Raw genomic sequence first — 26389 nt, 5'->3', positions numbered from 1 at the left:
GGGAGGGGGAGAGATGGAGAGAAACATCAATGTGAGAGAGACACATCTATTGGTTGCCACCTGCAGGCGCCCTGACCAGGGCTGGAATTGAGCCTGCAACCCAGGTACGTGCCCTTGCCAGGAATTGAACCTGGGACTCTTCGGTCTGCAGGCCCTTACTCTATCCACTGAGCCAAACCGTGCTAGGGCCAGATGTTTGCTCTTTTCCAAAATAGCACATGTTTTTCTCCTTCATTTACTTTGGATCTTTGCTCAGAATCACCCCATTAGTCCTTGACTAACCCCAATTTTAAATTGCATTCTTACCCTTAGTTCTCTTATTTTACCTGTTTTGCTTTCCCCCCAACGGTATCAACTTATGATGTGCCATCTATTTTGTCTATTTACTTTATTTTGTGTTTCTCCAGTGCCATATAATCTTTCATGAGGCCAGGGTTTTGGTCTCTTTTATTCACCTATGTACCCCCAATACCTAGAAAAATGTCTAACGCATAGTTAGCATACTAGTGTAATAAAAATGTGTTGAATTATTGAATTGGACACTACGTTACTTTATTATATTGGATAGGACCATCAGTTTCCTTTTCTTCTTCTTTCCTCTCCTAGGCTCCAACATAAAGCAATGTGTTAATAAATCTTACACTGATCTTTACCAAACGTTATAACACTGTTGAATCTTGGAAATTATATAATATTCCTCTTTTTCTGTCACGATGTTTGCTAGATCTCTAACATAATTATGCGGTGATCAGAGACCAAACTTTGTATGATTGCAATAATTTAAAATTTATTCTTGTGTTTTATGGCCAGAATATGGTTTCATTATTGTAAATGATCTAGGTTATTTAAAAAGAAAGTGTATTCTGCCTTTTTTTTTTAATTGTCTAAAGTTTTACATATGTCTCCTTTATCCCCAATTGACCCCCTCCCCTATCCCTTCCCAACCCAGGCAAGCCCCCACCGCCCCAGTGTCTGCGTCCATTGGCCATGCTAACATGCATGCATATAAGTCCTCTGGTTGCTCTCTAGCCCCCCTCCCCTACCATTTGTCTCTAGATCGATCTATTCTTCATCAAATTATGTTGATCATTATATCCCACATATGAGTGAGATCATGTGATATTTATCTTTCTCTGACTGGCTTATTTCACTTAGCATAATGCTCTCCAGTTATCCAAGTTTTAAAGTGTAGTGTTGTATCTGTATTAGGTTGTTAACATGCTTTTCAAATCTTCTATAAATTCTCAGTGCTTTATTTATCAGTTACTGACAGAAGTGTACATTTAAAAACCTTTTACTATAAAAATATATATCTATTTTTATGAATTTTTTTTCAATTTTGACTTTATATATTTCCAAGGCGTGTTATTAAGGGAATACAAATTTAGGGTACTTATATATCTTCTTTGTGAGTTGAAACATCATTTTGAAATGTCCCTCTTTATCTTTAGTCATGCTTTTTGCCTAACGTCGACTTTTTTTGTATTAGTATAGTTTCAAAATCACCCTTTTGTTTTTGTTGTTTTATTATATCTCTTTCTAGTTCTTCATTCTTCCTATATCCTTATATTTTAAATGTTTCCTTTTAGCAGAATATTAGATTTAAAAGAAATTAAGATTCATAATCTTAGTCTTTTAATTGACCCAAATTTATATACTGGGAAATAATTTTATCAAAAATATGAAATTAATTTTGGAAGCATGATGTAAGATAATAATCCCTAGTATTAATCTGATAAGAGTAGTTCATACAGTAAAAGTGGCAGGGTGACTTTTCATCTGAATATTGCTTTATTCATATTGATATAGATTGTGTAGCCTAGAAAAATATTCAGAACATTTTATCAAATAAGAAATCATTAGAAAATTTTTTCAGTTCCTAAGTAACCACTTTACTTTTTACTTTCCTAGACTCAGTGCTACTATGAAGGATATGTTGAAGGATATCCAAATTCCATCGTCATACTCAGCACGTGCTCTGGACTGCGGTTATGTATTTTCTGCTGTTGATATGCCAACATCATAGTTATGATATTTGGCTGCTTTGGATTTGTTTTGTTGATATTAAGTGTGAAGCTGGAAGAAAATTCCCATGTGGAAATTATTCAGTTATACTCTGCTGTCCTTTTACTTCTCCTCACTGACCAGATATTTCTTACCTCTTTGAAAGTTTAGATTTTCTGGCATCCTTGCTCTGTATATTTTTTTTTCTTAACTACAGAAATGACAGTTGAACATGCTTGACTACAGGAAGTTTGAAAAGCTAAATTTAGTATAGCTTATTTTTTTTCAGCAAACAGAATATTTTGATACCTTCCATGTACCAGCTACTAGCCAATGTTTGGAGATACAGAGAAATAAATATAAACAAGGCATGCTTTTCTCAAGGAAAATTATTTTCAGAGAGATGAAGTCAATTCTGTATAAACAAATAATTATTAATATGGTATTCATTTTTCTAATAATATCAGTGTCTTAAAGTCCCTAAGAATTGTAGGGTTTCATCCTTAGTGCTTAAAGAGTTTCCCATTTTATCAGGAAATTTTTCATTCTCAATTGGTAGCATAGGTTCCTTGATTTACAAAAAAAGTGCCTCTGTGCTTTTACATGTAACCCTGAAATTTTTTTTTTTTCGGGAGTAGTCACTTGAACTGTTACCTGTATTCAGGGAAGAAGAGTTACAAAAGTTGTTTTACTCTTTAAAATCTTGCTTTAAATTTCTTATTAGGCTATATGCACAAACAAAATAAATACCTTTTCATAACTACTGTGAAATTTTGTTTTTAAATAAAGTGGCTATTTATATAAAACCCTAAACTACCGGTCAACTGTTCGACTGGTGGACCATTTGACTGGTTGCTGTGATGTGCACTGACCACCAGGGGCAGACGTTCAATGCAGGAGCTGCCCCCCCCCCCCCCCCCCCCCCCCGGTGGTCAGTGTGCTCCCACAGCAGGAGCGCCTCTCAGCTGACCAGCGGGTGCCAGATGCCGGGCTCATGGCTGGCGAGCGCTGCTGCAGCTGTGCTAGCCTCTCCCGCTTCCGCTTCCATAGCAGTGCTACCGAGCATGTGGCAGCAGGTGCAGCGGGGCCAGGGTGAGCGGGAGTGGCACTCGGTCTGGGCTCGGGCTCCTCCCCAGCTGCCTGCTGTTTCACTGCATTACTATGATATCCCCTGAGGGATCCCAGATTGTGAGATGACACAGGCCAGACTGAGGGACCCCATCGGTGAACAAATATGTGCACTGGACCTCATGTTAGCACTGCAATCATTTTTTTTAAGGCAGTACAAACCAGAGAAAAATTCATTATAATTTCTATATTGCCTTCTTAACGTCACTGACTTGGAAGACAGGGAACTACTTGATCATTGTTAATGCTGTGCACTATACCTAGCACTGATTGCATAATTTCTGCTGCATTTATAATCATAAAGGAAGTGAAATGGGAAGTTAATTTTGTGGTTTGGAGATGCTTTGTCTCTTCAGAGTCATATCCCAAATATAAAGGTTTTGGGTCAAAATATTATACTCAAAAACGGTGTGTATTTTCTCCTTCTTTGATTCTGTCAGTTTTATAAAATTGACTAAAAGCACTTGTTTGTTATCCTTACTTTTACAGAGGATTGCTGCAACTTGAAAATGTTTCTTATGGAATTGAACCTCTGGAAGTGGAAGTTGAATTTCAGCATCTTCTTTATAAATTAAAAAATGAAAACAACGTGTTTGTAGTTCATACTGAAAATAGCCGTGGCCTAGAACAAAAACCAATGGACTACAGCATTTCCATAAGTGAAAAAGTAAGTTGCATATGCTTTATTACTGCTTTCAAGATAGTTACTGCATTTAAAATTTATTTTAAAAAAGAAATTTATTAACCTCATGTATAGTTATAGCAAATATACTTTCCTTAAGAACAGCCTCATCTTTTCTTAGCCTTTTATAATTTTCCTTGAATGAAAAGCAGCATATATCATCATTTCCTGCTTGCAACAATCTATTCTTTACTTTTAATTCTTATCTTGTTTCTTATAACTTTCTAAAAATTAACTAGTGTGTTTCAGTTTCTGCTTTTATCTCTATATTTATGTATATTTATTTAATAAATTTCTGTATATTTATTTTATCTCTATATTTATTTAATAAAGCCAATATTTATAAAGGTTGCATTCATAACCAAAGAGTCAGCATTAATGAAATTATAGATATAATTAAAATGTCATAAGCAGGATTGTCATGTGTAGCCATGTAAATTGTTCACTGTACACCCTGTATAACTGCATGTTTGGGTCCTTGTAAAAGTAATTGTGAGAAAGAAGAATTCTGTGGCAGGTATAAGTGGCATAAATATGCATAGCTTGTTGAAGAGGTATATGGCATCGCTAGCTGTTTACAGTACATGTTCTCATTTTCTGCCAGTTTTTAAAAATAAAACCCCTCAGCGGTTAGCTGGGCATGCAACAAAAGACATTTCTCAACCTCCCTGCATTTAGGTAAGGCCATGTGATAAAGTTACGGCTAATGACACATGGGCAGATGTACTATATAATATGCCTGGAGTGAATTCGAAAGGAAGGGGGCTTATACTCTTCTCCCCTATCCTGTTGGCCGCATTGTGGACTCGTTGACACACCCTAGTCCACAAGGTCGAGGGGATATCATGTGTGGCAGAGCACTACGGTAGAATGAGCCTTTCTCCTGAAGAACTTACAAGACAGAAACACCATTTTCAGAATTTTATGTGAGAGAAATAAACTCCAATATGTTTGACCTTCTGTTACTCGTGTGTATCCGCCATAGCTTCCAATCCTATGTCCAAAATAATAATAGGAATCAAATGTACGGTGAAAGTAAGGCGCAGCACTGAGGAGTTCAGTGCTGTTACATATATGTATATAATTTAAAATTAAATTCTGTAAACTGAATACTAACTTTTCTCTTTTCCTTCTGGGAATTTAGGAGGGTAATTCACAGTAGCTTAAATTATCCACTATAGTGGACAGTGTTAGTGCTCTGGCCAGATCCCCTTAAGCCTCCTTTGACAGTGTTTTTGTAAATATAGGGAGGGAGTGAGACACTCTGTCTTTGTGCTTTTGCTTTTAACATCTACAATCTGTGACTATTTAAAAAATGTGTTTATACTTAAAATTATTTTATTTCAGTTGTATTGACATATAATTGGGATATAATAAATAATGTTAGTGTAAAGCATACATCATGATTTGACATATGCATATATTATGAAATGATCACCACAATAAGTCTAGTTAACATCCATCACCACACATTGCTCAACATCACTAATCATCAGAGAAATGTCAATCAAAACCACAATGAGATACCACCTCACACCTGTTAGAATGCCTATTATAAAAACGACAGGAAATAATAAGTCTTGGTGGGAATGTAAATTGGTACTGTCTCTATTGGAAAACAGTATGGAGGTTCCTCAGAAAATTAAAAATAGATCTATCATATGATTCACCAGTTCTGCCTCTGGGAATATATCCTAGGAAATGAAATCAGTATCTTGGAGAAATATCTGCACTCCCATGTTTATTGCACTTTATTTACAATAGCCAAGATATGGAAGCAACCTAAATATCCATTGATGAATGAGGGATAAAGAAAATGTCACACACACACACACACACACACACACACACACACACACACACTAGAATATCACTCAGCTTTAAAAAAATGAAGAAAGTCCTAGCACTGTGACAACATGGATGTATGTGGAAGATATACTAGTACACTAAGTGATATAAGCCAGAAACAGAAAAACAGAAATACTGTGTGATCTCACATGTGGAATCTAAAATCGTCAAATTCATAGAAACAAAGAGCAGAATGGTAGTTGCCAGGGGGTGGGGACAAAGAAAATTGGGGAAATGTTCAAAAGGTACAAAGTTGTAGTTATGCAGAAAGAACAGATTCTGGAGATTTAATATATAGTAATGTGACTATAGTTAACAATATTGTAGTATAAACTTGAAATGTGCTAAGAATGTTGATATTACATGTTCTCACCACAAGAAAGAAAATGGTAACTATGTGAAGTAGATAAGGTAATTAGCTTTATTGTGCCAATTATTTCACAGTCCTATATAATAAAAGGCTAATATGCAAATCGATCAAATGGCAGAATGACCAGTCGCTATGACATGCACTAACTACCAGGGGGCAGATGCTCAATACAGTAGCTGCCCCCTGGTGGTCATTGCACTCCCACAGGGGGAGCACCACTCAGCCAGAAGCTGGGCTCATGGCTGGCGAGAGCCTCTCTTGCCTCTGCAGCACCGCTAAGGATGTCCGGCTGCTGTGGCTTAGGCCTGCTTCCCGCCATCAATCGGACATCCCCCAATGGCTCCCGGACTGCAAGAGGGCACAGGCCAGGCTGAGGGACCGCCCCCCCGCCAAGTGCATGAATTTCATGCACCGGGCCTCTAGTGTATACATATACAGGCAGTCCTTGGGTTATGTCGGACTCGTGGTTACGTCGCCATCTCCCATTTATTTATTAAAAAAACACACGTTATTTTGACGTATGTACATGTGTGCTTTATGTTTTTTATTATTTATTTACCACAAGTAAAGGTCAGGAATTGTTATCTTTCTTTAAAATTTTTTTTTACTGTTTCACTTCATTACTGCTGTGTATGTGCTCCATGTGAGTGACGTAGGTGCTTATGGAGGTGGGTTCCGACTTACGGCGAAACTCGCGTTACGTCACGCTGTCGGAATGGATCTCTGACGTAACCCGAGGACCTACTATATAGACAACAAGTATTACACCTTAAATGCAGCTTTATGTCAACCATGCCTGAATGAAGATGGAAAAAGATGTAAAAGTTTAGAATAAACAATTTATAAAAGCTTTTATGTTTTTAAATACCATTTTTTTCTCTCTAGTCAGAATCAGCTGTTCAAGATTTCATTCCTCTTTATCTAGAAATGCATATTGTGGTGGACAAAGTTTTGGTATGTGTTTTTCTTTACTTTTAAATATTTGGTATGAACATATGATTATCCCTTGCTAGATAGGAACTTAAAGCTTTTAATAGTCTTACTTGTAAGTCATTGAACAGTGAAAACATTTGCAAACTGAAAAAAAAAAGCATAGTCAAAATTATACTAGGTCTATCAGTAATGATTTATTCGAAATCTTTACATGGTGCTTCATCTGTTTGGGGCTTCTGTCCATCCGTAATAATTTTTAATTGTAATATTTGTTTTACCTGACATTCTTTAAGCTTTTAATTCTTGTTTGCACTTGAAGAGCAGTATGTATACTAGGGAATGTTTTGTCCTGTAAAATATTTATTGGCACAAAAGTGATAATAGTATAGCTATTTATGGGAAATGCTTACATTAATGTCAGGATTTTTTAAATCAGTTTTATTAGTGCACCTGTTCCAATCTATTGTTTACCTGGTTTGAACGCACCTCTAGATGCCCGATTCCCATAAACAATTTGAGTACCTCTGAACTTCAGGACCTTGGAGTAATAACTTAGTTTATACTCAACCAGTTCTGGTTTTGTTTCCCCTATATTTTAAAGATTTCAGAAAACAGGGATAAAAATATATTTTTCAGATTTTGTTCTGTTGATTAAGTGTTGGGTTGTCATACCTGTGGACTACCACAGAGAATATAAATTATTCTCACTGCTAGTTCTATTTGTAGGATTGTAGAGCTTTGCCAGGAATCCAGAGTTGAAAGTCAAAGCTAGGTGAGATTTGGAGAAGGATATGATAATACTGGATTTATTAGAGTGTAGGGAAAAGGGTACAGTGAACATTTAAGAGAAAATTAAGATACTTCCAATAAAGATGACTCAATTTCCAAGTAATATTTTGGATTATGGAAGTCATTTTGTTTCATGATTATGTTATAAATTTTGAGAATTGTTTTAAAAGTTTATTGTCCAAATTGTCAGGTTTGCCAACCATATAATGCTGATTAAACATCTCCTTTCTATGTTCTTATACATATTAAGATATTCTTTAATAAACATTATTTTGTTCATCTGTTTATTTTATTCATTGGATTTCATATATAAGTGAGATCCTTTGATATTTGCCTTTCTCTGATTGGCTTACTTTGCTTAGCATAATAATCTTCAGGTTCATCTGTGCTGTTGCAAAGGTTAAGAGTTCCTTTTTTCTTACAGCTGCATAGTATTCCAGTGTGTAAATGTACCACATCTTTTTATCTGTTTATCTACTGATGGGAACTTTGGCTGTTCCCAGATCTCGACTACTGTAAATGATACTGCTATGAAAATAGGGGTACATGTGTTCCCTATGATCATACCATGGAATACTACTCAGTAATAAAAAGGAACTGAACTTTTGACACATGGAATAGCTTGGATAAACCTCAAGAAAAGTATGCTGAGTGTAAAAGAAATCTCAAAAGGACACATACTACATGATAACATTTATGCAATATTGCTGAAATCACAGATATAGAGAACAGACTAGTGACTGCCAGGGGTTAGTAAGTATAGGAAGAGGAGATGGCTGTTATTATAAGAGGAAAACATAAAAGAGGCTTGTGGTTATGGTATAGTTGAGTGTCATGACTGTGGGGTAGTTATGCAATGCTACATTTGTGATACTTCCACATAAAACTACACACACACACACACACACACACACACGAGTGTATACATAATTGTTGAAATCTGAATAGGTTGTATGGCAATACCAATGTCAAATCCTATATCTATAAATCATAACTCTGAAAGGTGTTTCAGGAGAATCACCATTTAAAAATATAGTGTAGTGACTGGGATTGCTGGCAAGAAAATTGGAGGAGGAACCATTTAAGAGGTTATTTCAATAATTAAGGTATAGTTTATTAATAGGAATTAGTAATAGGAATAGAAAGAAAAGGACTATTAGAACAGTTACTGATGAGATTGAATTAGAAAGGCTTATAAAATTGATTAGATGTATTCATTCACTTAAATTTATTGAGTAGGATCTAGATGCCAGTTACTGTTCTACTTATTGGCTATACAGGAGTGAACAAAACAGAAAAAGTTCTGCTCTCATGGAATGTGTAATATAATAAACTAGAGGCCCGGTGCATGAAATTTGTGTGTGGGGAGGGGGGCGTCCCTCAGCCCGGCCTGCACCCTCTCTAATCTAGGACCCCTTGGGGGATGTCTGATAGCTGGTTTAGGCCTCTCACAATCTGGGACCGCTGGCTCCTAACCGCTCACCTGCCTGCCTGCCTGATTGCCCCTAACATGTGTCTGCCTGCCTGATCGCCCCTAACGCCTCTGCCTGCCTGCCTGATCACCCCTAACCCCTCTGTCTGCCTGCCTGATTGCCCCTAAACACCTCTGCCTGCTGGCCTGATCATCCCTAACTGCTCCTCTGCCTCGGCCTTGCAGCCTGGACCCAGGATTCCCTCCTTCTGGCTGGCCACAGGCACCTGGGACCTGGGCTGGCTTCGCTTGGGCCAGGCGCCCGGGACTGTGGGTGGATGGCTTTTCTCCCTCTCCCGGGCTGCAGGCGCAGGCACCCAGGACCGCAGGGTGGGCGGCTTTGCCAGGGCTCAGCTTTGTTAGGAAGGATGTCTGGAAGATGTCCGGTCTAATTAGCATATTACCCTTTTGTTAGTATAGATGTAAAGGTCATAGATGATAATAACACTCACTGTAGTAATGGAACTGTAAGGAGCTGATTTTTTTAAAAAAATATATTTTATTGAGTTTTTACAGAGAGGAAGGGAGAGGGATAGAGAGTTAGAAACATCGATGAGAGAGAAACATTGATCAGCTGCCTCCTGCACAGCCCCTACTGGGGATGTGCCCGCAACCAAGGTACATGCTCTTGGCCAGAATTGAACCTGGGACCCTTCAGTCCGCAGGCCGACGCTCTATCCACTGAGCCAAACCGGTTAGGGCAGGAGCTGATATTTTGAGTATGGATGAGGAACTTAGTTTGTATATGTTTAATTTGAGGGTCATGTGGAACATCAAAGGGATAGTGAACTTCAGAGTTATGATTTATAGATATAGGATTTGACATTGGTACTGCCATTTAACCTATTCAGATTTCAACAATTACATATACACTCGTGTGTGTGTGTGTGTGTGTGTGTGTGTGTGTGTAGTTTTATGTGGAAGTATCACAAATGTAGCTTTGCATAACTACCCCACAGTCATGACACTCAACTATACCATAACCACAAGCCTCTTTCATGTTTTCCTCTTATAATAACAGTCATCTCCTCTTCCTACACTTTCTAACCCCTGGCAGTCACTAGTCTGTTCTCAATACCTGTGATTTCAGCAATATTGCATAAATGTTACCATGTAGTATGTGTCCTTTTGAGATTTCTTTTACACTCAGCATACTTTTCTTAAGGTTTATCCAAACTATTCCACGCATCAAAAGTTCAGTTCTTTTTTATTACTGAGTAGTATTCCATAATTATACCACAGTTTGTTTAAGCAGTTAACACATTGAAAGATTTATGAGTTGTTTCTAGTTTTTGGCTTTTATGAATACAACTGTTATGAACACTTACGTGTAGGGTTTTTTTTTGTTGTTTGTTTGTTTTTTGGCAGAGGTATTAGTTTTTATTTTGGGAGGATAAATGCCTAGGACTACAGCTGGGTCATGTGGTAAGGCCAGTATTTGTTTTGAAAGACATTCCAAAACTGCTTTCCAGAGTGGCTGAATAATTTTACATTCCCACCAGCATATATGAGTGATTCAATTTACATCCATTTTTTTTTATTTGTTACTGGTTTATTTATAACGGTTCTAACCCCCAAAGCAGCCTCAATCCTCTGAGAGTAGATGGAGAGTAAATCTTAAACATGTTGCATAACAAACTTCTATTTAAATTTAAAATTAATTTTGTTTTTCAGTATGATTATTTGGGCTCTGATAGCATGTTAGCAACAGATAAAGTAATCGAAATTATTGGCCTTGTAAATTCGGTGAGTATTTTCATACTAATTTTGAAAAATTCATAGTAGTTTTAAAATTATAATTTTTATTAACTTGATGTGGCACTTCTGAATAATTGTCCACATAAACTGAGCATAAATTTGTCAAAACATTGAATTAATTTCCCAGTCATTAAACATAACACAAAGATAATTTTTTCATGTATTATCTCTTTTGTTTTTAGGTATTTGCCCAACTTAATGTTACTATTGTGTTGTCATCATTGGAGTTGTGGTCAGACAAAAATAAGATTTCTACAGTTGGTGAGGCAGATGAATTATTGCAGAGATTTTTAGAATGGAAAAAATCTTACCTTACCCTAAGGCCTCATGATATTGCATATCTATTCATGTAAGAATAATGTTTCAGTATTCTTAGAAAACAAAGACCTGAGATAATTATGTAGCTTTATTTAGGGAATTTTATTTATTTCTGACTCTTCCAAAGGCAGAGGGGAAGGAAGGGTAGAAAACAGAAGTTTTTCAGAAGCAAAAGCTAACGATCATCATTGGTTGACTGGTCTCACAAGAATGTTAAAGGGAACATCTTTAGCGGAAATGAAAGGGTATCTATACTGATAAAGCCTAGGTGGTCGTCACTCCCTCACGCTGTGATGCCCTTATGTCGCAAGGAGTGATCACTAGGAGGCTGTGTGCACAGTGGCTCCTGTGGTGGGCGGGGCTGTGTGAGCTGCGAGGCATGCACGGATGGGCGGGAACTTGACACTGTGGCCCTGGCAGGGACTGGACCAGGAGGTGCATCAGGGGAGCGGATGGCGGCTGTTGCTGCCCAGGGCTGGCCCGAGGCTCAGACAAACCTCTGATGGCGGCTGCTGCTGCCCGGGGCCGACCAGAGGCTCAGGCAAGCCTCCAATGGTGGCAGCCACTGTGAGGGACGAGGCTCAGGCAAGCTGCAGTGGCTCCAGGGCCGTGGCTCAGGCAGCCTCGTGGCCATCACTGGCAACAGCAGAGGTGTGATGAGACATCGCCTTCCCCTGATCGCAGGGTTGCCTCCCGCAGAGGGAGGCCAGAGGCAGCAGCAGCAGCAAGGGGGTGATGTGGGGTGGTGCCTTCCCCTGATCGGCCAGTTGCCTCCCCCAGAGGGTGGCCAGAGTGTAGCTTAGGCCCACTTCCCCACCTCCTGGGGGGGGGGGCGGGGAAGCGGGCCTAAGCTGTCAGTAGGACATCCCCTGATGGCTCCTGGACTGTGAGAGGGGGCAGGCCAGGCTGAGGGGACCCCCCCAACAGTGCACAAATTTTCATCTACCGGGCCTCTAGTTAATTAATAGCAGGAAAACATATAAAAGTTTTAATCTCACTGATATATATCTATGTATCTCCAAATTTGATATAATGTTGTAAAGATGGAGGGATGGTGTTAATCACTTACAAAGCTACTTATGAAGGTTAAAAGACCAAAGTAGTAAAAACAATCATAGCTTCAATAATTTGTTAAGATAAAAGATTTAATTGTGACACCAAAAACATAAATGTGATGGAGGATGCAAAAATGTAGTCTCACGATATGTATAAACTGAAGTTGTTTTCATCTTAAAATATACTGTTACAAATATAAGTTGTTTTATGTCTCACGCTAACCACAAAGCCAAAACCCATAATATGTACACAAAGGATAAGATAAAAGGAATCTAAGTATACTGCTATAAAAAAATAAATCCCAAAGAAAAAGAGTAAGAGAAGAGGAAATGAAGAGTTATAAACAGCCAGAAAAAAAAATGAATAAAATGGCAATAAGTATGTAGCTATCAATAATTACTTTAAATGTAAATGGAATAAAATCTCTCTCAAAAGAATAGCAAAATGTATAAAAAACAAGATCCACATATATGATGCCTACAAGAGACTCACTTCAGATGTAAGGATGCACCCCAGAGGGTGGCCAGTATGAAGGGATGGAATAATATATTCCATGAAAATGGAAACCAAAAGAATTCTAGGTTAGCTATACTTCTATCAGACAAAATTTATTTTAAGGCAGTGGTTCTCAACCTTCTGGCCCTTTGAATACAGTTCCTCATGTTGTGACACAACCATAAAATTATTTTCATTGCTACTTTATAACTGTAATGTTGCTACTGTTATGAATCATAATGTAAATATCTGATATGCAGGATGGTCTTAGGCGACCCCTGTGAAAGGGTCGTTCGACCGCCAAAGGGGTCGCGACCCACAGGTTGAGAACCGCTGCTTTAAGGCAAAGGATATAAGAGCCAAAGAAGATCATTATATCATGATGAATGGGTCAATTCAAATACATATATGCTTTTTATTTTTCTTGCCTACTTGCTCTGGCTGGTACTTCTAATACAATGTTAAATAACGTTGGTGAGAATGGGCATCCTGGTCTTGTTCCTGATCTCAGAGGAAAAGCTTTCAGTTTTTCACTTTTAAGTATATCAGCTGTTGACTTGTCATATATGGCTTATATTATGTTGAGATATATTCCCTCTATACATACTTGGTTGGGAGCTATAATGGATGTTGAATTTTCTCTAATGCTTGTACTGCATATGTTGAGATGATCATATGATGTTTATTCTTAATTTTGTTAATATGGATTATCACTTTGTTGTTTTCAAATGTTGAACCATCCTTGCATCCCTGGAATAATCCCTGGAATACACCATGATATTGATCCTTTTGATATACTAATATTCAATTAAATTTGCTAATATTTTGTTGAGGAATTTTGCAATTATGATCATCATGGATACTGTCCTATATACGTATATTTTTTCATAGTGTCCTTGTCTAGTTTTGGTGTCAGGGTAATGCAGACTATGAAATAAGTTTGGAAGTGTTCACTCTTCTCCTTTTTGAAAAATAGTTTGATAATGGTTTATATTAATTCTTCTTTAAATGTTCGGGACAATTCACTTGTAATGCCTTTTGGACCTGGGCTATTGTTTTTTGGGATATTTTTTTTCTTCAATTTTATTGGCCTGTTCAGATTATCTGTTTCTTCCTGGTTCAGTCTTGGATGATTATGTTTCTAGAAATTTATCCATTTATTCTAGGTTGTCCAATTTGTTTCATGGTCTTCTTTAATGATCCTTCGTATTTCTGTGGTATCAGTTGAAATATCTCCTTTTTTTTCATTTCTGATTTTATTTATTTGGGCTCTCTTTCTCTTTCTTTTAGATTTGCCTGGCTAGAGGTTTGTAAATTTTATTTATCCTTTTAGAGAAGCCAGCTCTTAGTTTCACTGATTATTTTTCCTATTTTTTAGTCTCTGTTTCATTTATTTTCACTCTGATCTTTATTATTATCTTTATTTTACTTACTTTGGTGTTTGTTTATTCTTCTTTTTCTATTTCCTTTAGTTGGAAAGTTATATTGTTTGGGATTTTTCTCATTTCTTGAGGTAGGCCTGTATAGCTATGAACTTTCCTCTTAGAACTGCTTTTGCTGCATTCCATACATTTTGGAATGTTGCGTTCTCATTGTTATTTGTCTCAAGGTGGTTTTTGATTTTCTGTTTGATTTCTTTTTTGATATATTGGTGTTTGGTAGGATGTTGTTTATTCCCCATGGATTTGTATTTTTTCAATTTCCTTTCTATAGTGGATTTCTAGTTTCCTGCCATTGTGGTTAGAAAAATGCTTCATATAATTTCAGCCTTCTTGAATTTATTGAGGTTTGTTCTGAGACCTAATGTATAGTCTCTTTTGTGGGAGAAATAATGGCTGAGGGCATCTTTTTTAGCGCTGAGCTGTGCTGCTTTTGGGGAATGGTGACATGGCTGCATTGAAGCTATTCTTACCTTCTTTGGAGCATCTGTTCTTGGATTTAAAAAAATATATATTTTTATTGATTTCAGAGAGGAAAGGAGAGGGAGAGAGGTAGAAACATCAATGATGAGAGAGAATCATTGATTGGCTGCTTCCTGCACACCCCCTACTGCGGATCAAGCTACTACTAGGCATTTGCTCTTGACCGGAATCAAACCCAGGACCCCTCAGACCGCAGGCAGATGCTCTATCCACTGAGCTGAACTGGCTAGAGCTATTCTTGGATTTTTTTTTCTCACCCCAGTGAGGCACTGTGACCTTTCCTCTGGACTCTTGGACTCTCACAAAGTTATTCTCATTGGTGGGTGGTTGTTATAATCTTTGTTTCTGTGGGGACATGGTGGCTGAAAACTCTAATTCTGCCATCTTGCTTATGCCTATCCATAAGATTAATACTAGTACATGATCTCCACTTGCTTGTAATTTACAAGGGAACAGAAGATGGGTGGGTGGGTGGGAGTGATTCAGAGTAACATATAAAACTCAAAGAAGTGGTAATTAGAAGTGGGAAGGCAAAGTTAGGCACACTTAAATTCGTATAAGGAGGTTTAAAACATTCCAGGTTATGGAATCCATAAGATTAAATAATTTATGGTTATTTTAAAAAACTATGCACTTACATATAAAGTGTATGTATGCTCATAGTAGGAACTATAGGAGGTTAAGGATATCAGAAACACTGAAGAAATAAAACATTAGATATTGACAACTGATTTGATGTGGCGACTAGGTGGTGGGCAATATTAAGTAAAAACTATTCTTGAGTCCAGCTCATCAAAGGTATGCATAGATTTTTTTGGTGGTGGTGGTGGGGTGGGGGGTTACCTAAATAGAGAACTATCTTGGATGAAGAAAGAGTATAAACAATATTGGAATGTAAAGCCAAGGTTGGGTGTTAGGAACAAATACTTGAAAACAAGTGCTAGAGGGGTTAGGTATAAATAATAGCAGAGAGACATAATAAGGCAGCAGTGGATACACTATGCAGTTGTGAAGGAAAGGGCAGTTGACACCAAAGGGGCACTTCACATTGAGAATTGAATACCAGGCTTGTTTACACATATCCTGGAATGTTTGTTTTTTGATTGGGGCTCTAAAGATGACATTTATGTTTGGAGCTTTGTATACCTTGTGTTTGAGAGCATGGATCTGGATTCAGATTGTCTACATTCCAGTCTTTTAGTGGCACTTATCATTTGTGCTACGTTGAGAGTGTTACCATATTTAGCATCTGATGTTTGATTTTTTTAAGTGGGGATACAAATAATATATTTCACTGGCTTATTTGAGTATTAAATGGAATAACTTATGTAGATCTCTTAAAATAGTGCTGTTATTACATAATGATTTGTATGGGCTCTTACTCAAAGCAGAAATAATATTAAATTGTAGGATAAGAAACTTATTCCTCTGAGAAACTGATGAGCTTTTCTACATGACAGTGAATATTTTCAATCCATACATTAAAACTTGTTTTTATTGTCATTCAGAAAAATGCTCATAATCAAAATGTTTGATTAAAGGCTTTGGTAGACTTAAACCAACTGTGATGAGAACAGTACAGGAAACCAACAAAACTTGGATTCATTGGATATGTTTTAGAAATCCAGAGTGCTTAATTTCATTTAATTAAGAAAACCTTAATTTGAAACAATTAAGTACACATGGAAGTCAATTTGCTTCAGACTAGGATTTTATGACTACAGACAAATTATTAGCAGGAATTCTCACATTTGAAATGTTTGTTGAAATGAATTATTAATGTATACTTATTTTATTTAGGTATAGAGATTATCCAAATGATGTGGGAGCAACATTTCCCGGAAAGATGTGTACTGCTCAATATTCTGCAGGGATTGCTTTGGTATGTAATTATTTTAAAATTATATATTTAAAAATTAACCAATATTATAGCATTATTTTATATAGTTTACATTTATGTTTATACTTAGAAACTGCATTTGTTTTTAATAACTTAAAAATTTGAAGTATAAAAGAAAATTTGAAGTGTACAGAAGGAAACGTATTCTGTAGAACAAGTGTCTTGTTGCAATTATTTAGAAGTTAAAGTGAAATAAAAATATCAAATGTGTATGCATTCTTTAATATATAGAATAATGTATCATGAAAATTATCTGCAAAGAAATTTTTGTAACCCGAGTAGAATTTTGCTTATAGAGAGAAAGTTGGAGAAATAGTCAGATAAAATAGCTTCAAATTAAAAACAAATGATAAAAAGGAAAAAAAATTTACAAAATATTTCAAATAGTATTTAGAATAAAATTCTATGTGTATTTTAAATATTTATAATACTGAAATACTTTATATAAATAAATTATTGGTACAATTAGATGCATCGTAGAAAGGTGAAATAATTGTTGAGTCACTTACCCACCCTATTCGTTCTTTCAAAAAACAAGTTTAAGCCCAACTGGGGTGGCCTAGTGGTTGAGCATCAACCTATGAATCAGGAGTTCACGGTTCGATTCCCAGTCAGGGTACATGCCTGGATTGCAGGCTCGATTCCCAGTGGGAGGCATGCAGGAGGCAGCTAATAATGATTCTCTCTCATCACTGATGCTTCTATCTCTCTCTTCCTCTCCCTTCCTCTCTGAAATCAATATCCTATCTAATAAAAGAGAAAAATGGTAATTGGCGTACGACGATACCCTTTTCATTGGCTAATCAGGGCTATATGCAAATTAACTGCCAACTATGATTGGCAGTTAACTGCCAACTAAGATCGGCAGTTAACTGCCAACAAGATGGCGGTTAATTTGCATATGTAGGCACAATGCAGGGATGCAAAAGGGAAAGCAGGAAGAAGCCCCCTGCCACTGACAGTGATCGGAAACCCAGGGGGGAGCTAAGAGCTGGGGGGCAGGGCAAAGGCGGCCCTGGGGCCGCCTTTGCCCTGCCCCCCAGCCATGATTGGAGAATCAGGCGCCTTTGCCGCCCTGGCCAGTGATAGCAGGAAGTAGGGGTGGAGCCAGCGATGGGAGCTGGACACGGTCGAAGCTGGCAGTCCCGGGAGCTAGGGGTCCCTTGCCTGGGCCTAAAGCGGAGCCCACGATCGCGGGGCCGCTGCAGCTGCGGGTCCCCGCTGCCCGAGCTGGACGCCTCAGCCAGAAGTGTTAAGCCTGGGCAGGGGCGGAGCCTGCAACCACGGGGAGCTGGGGGTCCCCTGCCCAGGCCTGACACCTCTGCCAGAGGCCTCAGGCCTGGTCAAGGGGCCCATCCGGTGATTGGTGATCGGAGGGTGATGAGGGTCTACTCCTCTGGCTGAGGCATCAGGCCTGGGTGGGGGGGGGGGGAGCCGGGGATTGGGGGGATATGATGGTCCCCTTGCCCAGGCCTGAAGCCTGGGTCAGAGGCGTCAGGCTTGGGCGGGGGGTGGAGCAAGCGATCAGAGGGAGATGGGGGTCCCCTGCCCAGGCATGATTCCTGGGCCAGAGGCCTCAGGCCTGGGCGGGGGCCAGAGCCAGTGATCAGGGGGAGATGGGGGTCCCCTGTCCAAGCCTGACACCTCTGGAGGAGGCGTCAGGCCTTGGCAAGGGGCCGATCAGGCGATTGGAGGGTGATGGGGGTCAACGCCTGAGGGTTCCCAGTATGTGAGAGGGGGCAGGCTGGGCTGAGGGACACTCCCCTCCCCACACACACCCAGTGCACGAATTTCGTGCACCGGGCCCCTAGTAATCAATAAAAATATATTAAAAAATCAAGTTTAAGTACTGTATAAATTTTTAAGTTAGAAAATAATTTTATTCATGTCAAATTTTTTTTAAAATATTTTTTATTGATTTTTTACAGAGGAAGGGAGAGGTATAGAGAGTTAGAAACATCAATGAGAGAGAAACATCGATCAGCTGCCTCCTACACACTCCCTACTGGGGATGTGCCCGCAACCAAGGTACATACCCTTGACCGGAATCAAACCTGGGACCCTTGAGTCTGCAGGCTGAAGCTCTATTCACTGACCCAAACCGGTTAGGGCTCATGTCATTTTTTTAAAAGTACATATGAGAATGTATAAGGAAATTCATATAATCTGGCCTCTTCACATTCAGGAAGCAATCATGATACATATTTAGCCCACTCTATTATATATACTAGAGGCCCAGTGCATGACATTTGTGCATTGGAGTGGGGGGGGGCGTCCCTCAGCCCTTGTAGTCCGGAACCCCTGGGGGGATGTCTGCTTGCTGGGTTAGGCCTGGACCTAAGCTGGCAGTCAGACATCCTCCGAGGGGTCTGTAGTGCTGCTGTGGAGGCTCCTGCCACCACTGCTGCACTTGCCAGCTATGAGCCCAGCTTCTGGCTGAGTGGCGCTCTCCCTGTGGGAGTGCACTGATCACCAGGGGGCAGCTCCTACATTGAACGTCTGCGCCCTGCTGGTCAGTGCGCGTCATAGAGACCGGTCATTCCACCATTTGGTCAATTTGCATATTAGGGTTTTATTATATAGGATATTGTTATTATTTTAATATTTATAAAAATATTTATTAAAATATAGTATTACGCCGAAACCGGTTTGGCTCAGTAGATAGAGCGTCGGCCTGTGGACTGAAAGGTCCCAGGTTCGATTCCGGTCAAGGGCATGTACCTGGGTTGCGGGCACATCCCCAGTAGGAGATGTGCAGGAGGCAGCTGATCGATGTTTCTCTCTCATCGATGTTTCTAACTTTCTATCTCTCTCCCTTCCTCTCTGTGAAAAATCAATAAAATATATTAAAAAAAAAAAGGCTATGCCTGGCGCTCTGCTGTGGGCTAAAATATATATATATAGTATTACCTATTATATGTATATATACATATTATATAATGCATATTATACATATGATGCTTTTTCATATTTATATTTTTGCAATTTATATTTTACTATTTAAGTAGTACCCATTTACCGTAGACAATGTCCATTTATTATGTGCTATGAAAAATAAGAGATGTAAAATAACTGTACACTTCTCATATCCATTGTCTATAGAACTTTAGTATTTTATATACAGGTTGATTTAATAAACCAATAGATAGGATTTTACAATATTTTGAACATATAAATAATATTAACTGTTGAATAAAAAGTATATTATTTCTAGAGGCCCAGTGCATGGATTTGTGCACCAGTGGGGTCCCTTGGCCTGGCCTGCACCCTCTCGCAATCTGGGACCTGTTGGGGGATGTCGGACTGCGAGTTTTGGCCCGACCTCTGCAGGCCAGGCCGAGGGACCCCATTGGTGCATGAATCCGTGCACCACGCCTCTAGTATGCATAAAAGATCTTTGGTTAATCTCTTCCTGCCCTTCCCCCTTCCCCTCTTCCCTCTGAGATTCATCAGTCTGTTCCATGTTTCCATGCCTATGCCCCTGGTAGTCAGTGTGTGTCATAGCTACCAGTTGAATGGTCAAACAGTTGAATGGTCACTTAGGCTTTTATATATATAGATACTAGTAAAGAGCTTTGACAGAGGAGGATCTTTTAGGCATCAGGGTCTAACAGCTTCTTAATTTTTCCTATCTTCTTTGGGCAAAACCTGCCACAGAAAATTAAACCTCCTCTTCCTCTCCTTGGAATTGTTTGCTCTTTTTCTGGAATAACTCTTGAGGTTTTTTAAAAATAGTGTGAATAAATGGTAAACATTGAGTTATTTTATTAATGAAAATATCTTTGCTTGCCCATCATATCTGATTGATAATTTGGCTAGGTATAAAATCCTAGTTTTCAGATCTTTCTATCTTAGCATTTTGAAGATTGATGTATTATGTTTCTGTAAAGTCATTTTGAAGTGAAAGAATGGCAGGGCAACTTGAGGATGTTTGTAAGAGAATTTGAACTGGCTAAGGAAGGAGAGAGGTCAATAAGGAAGTGAGGAGCAGTGGAGATTTAGAAATGAATGATGGTTGGGATATGCTGATGGGTACACGATTGTTGGAGTTGAGGTGCTAGAGGAGTGATCAGGAAAGAAATTAGGTGATCAGGATGCCCTTTATAGAAATTTTTGCAGGGGTCACAGTAATTGATAAAGATCTGTTGACAAGGCTTAGGATGTGAACTATTAGAATGAGCGGCTCAGGTTGCGTGTAAGATAGAATAATTGAAGGAGACTAATTCAGGAATTATTCTTTCACAAAGCTTTTATAGTTATACTTTTACAAAACCTTTATATTTCTTTGTTTAATAGCTCTTATGCTTTTACCACAATTGAGTATTTTTCTAAGCAAGAATTGTTTTTATGCTTTAAACATAATACAAATTGTATCTTTAAAAAAATTTTTTTTTTTATTATTAGTTAAGGTATTACAAATGTGTCCTCAGCCCCCCATTAACCCCCAACCTCCCCCCCCACCCCCTGCCCCGCACACTCACGATCCCATCCCCCTGTTGTCCATGTCTATTGGTTTGGCTTATATACATGTATACAAGTCCTTCGGTTGATCTCTTCCCCTTACCCCTGCCCTCCCCTACTTTCCTTCTGGGGATTGATAGCCTGATCGCTGTTTCTCAGTCTTTGGATCTGTCCCTTTTCATCAGTCTATGTTGTTCTCTATAAAAATTGTATCTTAATGTCATACTGCAATTTAAATTTTGGTTTCCACTTATAATTTTGAGATTTATTCATCGGGTACATGGACTTTTAGTTAATTTTTGATGACTTTATTTATTTTTAATTTCACAGATAATTTTATTTCAAGTGCTATTAGATCTAATGAACATATACAGGTGACTATGCAATGTGATTAATTGAATATAAATCAATGAAGCTTATTAAAGTATGGCACATAGTAAGAGCATTATGCTTTTATTATCATCACTACTATTCTTATCATTATTTCTGTCCTTAGTTATGGACACCTAATCGTAGTAGGGGTTTAATGGCAAGGATAAATAGCGTGCATATTTTTGTAATAGAAGGCAGATTATATTGTTGAAAGAGATAAAAATCTGTAGGAATCCAAGGAAAGGAAAAATAATTTCAGACTGGAGATAAGTATTTAAGACTTATAATATAACAGGGAAGCCCAATACCCTTATTTCCTCAGTATTATGCAAGACTTCACGTTTAATAGAAATTTTAGATTCACAACAAAATTGAGAGGAAAGTACAGAGATTTTTCTATACCCTCCCTTATTATTAACATTCCACACTATAGTGGTACTTTTGTCATAAATGATGAACACATTGACACATTGCAGTCACCCAAAGTTCATAATTTACATTATGTTCACTCGTGGTGTTGTACATTCTATGAGTTTTGACAAATGGACAGTGACATACATTATCATTACAGTATCACACAGTAGTTTTACTATACTCAAAATGCTTTGTGTCTAATTTTTTGCACCGTTGTGTGATAAATATGCATCATTATAACCTTTATGCTTTTCCTGAGCATTTGGTTGTTTCTATTTTTTCTGTTGCAAACAATATTTAATAAACATTCCTATACATACCTCTTCCAATCTCCATATTATCTTTAAAAAAAACAACAACAAACAGAAACCAAGAACAATAAACTCTGCTTTTAGATAAGGCAATACTCCTGCTCATATAGAAGCCTTAATTTCTTAGGTATTTTTGTAGCTAGTTTTTTCTAAGTTTCGTCCAATGTTATGAAAGCAGAAATAACATTTGTAACTTCAAGGAAGCTTCTTTAAAGGGGTGGTACCCATTCTTCATTGTGGCCTTTCTTGAATCTGCTGTTTAAAATGACATATGAAGACAATTGCCTCATTTTGGAAAGATGGAATAGGAAGCTGGAAGGAGCTCAGATCCTTGAAAACCAAGACGCTTCTTTCATATGTGTGAGAAATTTCTTTCTATTCTAAGTCATTTTTTATTTTGAATTTTCTATCTCATGCAACCATATTGAATCCTAGAAATTCAGGAGTATTTTTTGTAAATAGGCTAGAACTGGATCAATATTCTTTACCCAATATGGAAATATCTATATTTTAATTACTTCAGTTTAAATCATGAACATTCTTGTGCTTATCAATAGTTTGGGAATTAATGTTATCACCTTATTTTCCATTTTTTCCTGTTAATTTCTTTGCCTCCACTGCTTTGCCAACAGTCCATTATCACTAAGAAGAATTATAAATCACATTCTTTAGTAAAAAGGAAAGTGATTCTAAATGGGAGATCTGAGAGTCAGAGGGAATGAAGAGTAATAAAAAATATAGTTTGAATATGACCTGCAAGCATCAATAATAGTTGTGTCTGGTGAGATTCAAATAGACACAAGATTAAATTCAAACAAGTGACAATAATGTATCATAGGTGACAGTCTGATAATGTAGTCTAAGCTGTGGCTGGAATGCGTGTGCCAGTTTAGGGACCACATTTCTCTGACCTCATAAAAGAGGGAGCCATGTTCCATGAATAGGAGCAGTGCGTGTCACTTCTTGGTTGGAGCAGTTAAAGTTTGTGTGAGCTTTTCCCCTGGTGAGCTTAATGAAAAATCTACAATAATAAAAGTGTAATATGCTAATTAGACCGGACAGCTGAAGGGACCTTCCAGACGTCATTCCGGACATCCTTTCAGACGAAGCCGCCACAGTGGGGGCTGAGGCAGAGGTGGTGAGGGGCGATCAGGCAGGTGAGCAGTTAGGGGAGATCAATCAGGCAGACAGAGTGGTTAGGGGTGATCAGGCAGGCAGGCAAGTGGTTAGGAGCCAGCGGTCCCAGATTGCGAGAGGGTGCAGGCCAGGCTGAGGGATCCCCTCCCTATGTGCACAAATTTCATACACCGGGCCTTTAGTACATAAATAAGGACAGGAGCACAATAAGTAATTATTTCAGCACGAGCATATGTAAGGCCACCCACAAACAGGAACATCTACACAGGGCTTTATGTGAGTATATTTAATCACTAAGATTGTATAATCTTGTTTGTAGCTGCATTTAACATTACATTAAAATTATACACATAGTAATATATGGGTTGGAGGAGTGTAAATGGAGCTAAACTTAACAAAACAAAATGTATTTCTATATACTGGCAACAAACAAATTAAAACTTAAAAATAAATTTAGAAGTAAAAAGTTATCAAATAATGTGTAAGACTATCCAGAAGAAACAAAACATTATTACAGTGCCTAACATCCTGGACTGGCAGATAATATTATAAAGACACTGACCCCCACCACCCCCCAATTGACCTACAGGGTGAATACAGTCCCAAATAAAAATCCTAGCAGGTGTCTGAGTGTGTATAATTGATAGACTAAAACTGCAATTTTTATGGTGATGCAAAGAGTTAGGAATATCTAAGATAATCTTTCTTTTTTTATTATTGTTTGAAGTATTACATATGTCTCCTTTTTTCCCAGTTGACTCCCATCTCCCCCCCTCCCCCCACCAGAGTCTGTGTCCATGGTTATGCTAATATGCATGCATACAAGTCCTTTGGTTGATCTCTACCTCTCTCACCTTCCCCTGCTATTTGTCTCTGGATCTATTTTTGTTCATCAGATTATGTTGATCATTATATCCCACATATGAGTGAGATCATGTGGTATTTATCTTTCTCCTATTGGATTATTTCGCTTAGCATAATGCTCTCCAGTTCCATCCATGCTGTTGCAAATGGTAAAAGTTCCTTCCTTTTTATAGCGGTGACGTATTCCATTGTATAATTGTACCACTGATTTTAATCCACTCATTTGCTGATGGGCAGTTAGGCTGTTTCCAAATCTTAGCTGTTGTAAAGTGTGCTACTATGAACATAGGGGTGCATATATCCTTTCTGATTGGTGTTTCTAGTTTCTTGGGATATATTCATAGAAGTGGGATTACTGGGTCAAATGGGAGTTCCACTTTTAGTTTTTTGAGGACACGCCATACTGTTTTCCACAGTGGCTACACCAGTCTGCATTCCCACCAGCAGTGCACGGGGGTTCCTTTTTCTCCTCATCCTCACCAGCACTTGTCATTTATTCATTTGTTGATGATAACCATTCTGACAGGTGTGAGATTGTATCTCATTGTTTTGATTTCATCTCTCAGATGATTAGTGACTTGGAGCATGTTTTCATATGTCTCTTGGCCTACTGTGTGTCTTCTTTAAAAAAATGTCTGTTTAGGTCCTTTGCCCATTTTTTGATTGGATTATTTATCTTCTTTTTGTTAAGTTGTATGAGTTCTCTGTAAATTTTGGAGATTTAACCCTTATCTAAAATAGCATCGGCATATATGTTCTCCCGTGCAGTGGGCTTTCTTGTTGTTTTATTGATGGCTTCTTTTGCTGTGCCGAAGCTTTTTATTTTGACGTAGTCCCATTTGTTTATTTTCTCTTTAGTTTCCATTGTCCTAAGAGCTGTATCAGTAAAGATATTGCTATGACATATGTCTGCTATTTTGCTGCTTATGGAGTTTTGTAGGATATTTAAGGTTTCCCTTCTTACATTTAAGTCCGTTAGGCATTTTGAGGGTTTTTGTTTGTTTGTTTGTTTTTTGTGTTTTTTTTTGTATATGGTGTAAGTTGGTGATCTAGTTTCATTTTTTTTTTTTTTTTGCATGTTACTGACCAACCTTCCCAACACCATTTATTGAAGAGACTGTCTTGACTCCATTGTATGGTATTGCCTCCTTTGTCAAATATTAATTAAGCATAATGGCTTGAGTCAATTTCTGGGTTCTCTGTTTTGTTCCATTGGTCTATATGTCTGTTCTTGTGCAAGTACCAGGCAGATTTGAGAACCGTGGTTTGGTAATATAGCTTGATATCTGGTATTATAATCCCTCCAACATTTTTCTTCATTCTCAAGATTGCTGCAGCTATTCGGGGTCCTTTTTTATTCCAGGTGAATTTTTGGAGAGTTTGCTCTAGGTCTTTGAAATATGCAGTTGGTATTTTAATGGGGATTGCATTGAATCTATAGATTGCTTTGGGTAGTATGGACATTTTAATGATGTTGAGTCTACCAATCCATGAACATGGTATGTTCTTCCATTTGTTTATGTCTTCCTCTATTTCTTTTTTCAATATCCTGTAGTTTACTGAGTATAGGTCTTCTACTTCCTTAATTAAGTTTATTCCTAGGTATCTTAATTTTTTTGGTGCAATGGTAAATGGGATTGTTTTTTACTTTCTTTTTCTGTGAGTTCATTATTGGCGTGTAAAAAGGCCATAGATTTCTGGGTGTTAATTTTGTATCCAGTTACATTGCTGAATTTATTTATTAAGTCTAATAGTTTTTTGATGGAATTTTTGGGGTTTTCAATGTACAGTATCATGTCATCTGCAAGTAAGGGCAGTTTTACTTCTTTTCCAATTTGGTTGCTTTTTATTTTTTCTTCTTGTCTGATCACTTGGTTAGCACTTCCAATACTATATCGAACAGGAGTGGTGAAAGTGGGCATCCCTGTCTTGTTTCCGTTGTAAGGGGAGTATGATGTTGGCTGTAGGTTTGTCACATAAGGCTTTTATTATGTTGAAGTGTGATCCCTTTATTCTCACTTTGCTGAGAGTTTTTATAAAGAAAGCAAGTTGGATTTTGTCAAATTCTTTTTCTGCATGAATTGATATGATTATGTGATTTTTGTCTCTCAGTTTGTTTATGTGATGTATCACGTTTATTGATTAGTGGGTATTGT

The 26389-nt window shown here is 38.0% G+C and overlaps 1 protein-coding gene across 1 annotated transcript in view; it reads left to right on the top strand.

Moving 5' to 3' along the window:
• ADAM32 (ADAM metallopeptidase domain 32) overlaps positions 1 to 26389 on the top strand; it is a 99509-nt gene that overhangs the window by 10585 nt on the left and 62535 nt on the right. The window contains exons 5-10 of the mRNA XM_059685345.1: positions 1912 to 1988; positions 3622 to 3799; positions 6918 to 6986; positions 10900 to 10971; positions 11166 to 11332; positions 16575 to 16656. Of these exons, the coding sequence (XP_059541328.1) occupies positions 1912 to 1988; positions 3622 to 3799; positions 6918 to 6986; positions 10900 to 10971; positions 11166 to 11332; positions 16575 to 16656 (645 nt within the window). The remainder of the gene's footprint in view (positions 1 to 1911; positions 1989 to 3621; positions 3800 to 6917; positions 6987 to 10899; positions 10972 to 11165; positions 11333 to 16574; positions 16657 to 26389) is intronic.

Source organism: Myotis daubentonii, chromosome 2 (assembly GCF_963259705.1).
Source record: "Myotis daubentonii chromosome 2, mMyoDau2.1, whole genome shotgun sequence".
NCBI lineage: Eukaryota > Metazoa > Chordata > Mammalia > Chiroptera > Vespertilionidae > Myotis > Myotis daubentonii.
Note: the sequence above shows the minus strand (reverse complement) of the source record. Positions and strands in the feature narration are given on the sequence as shown.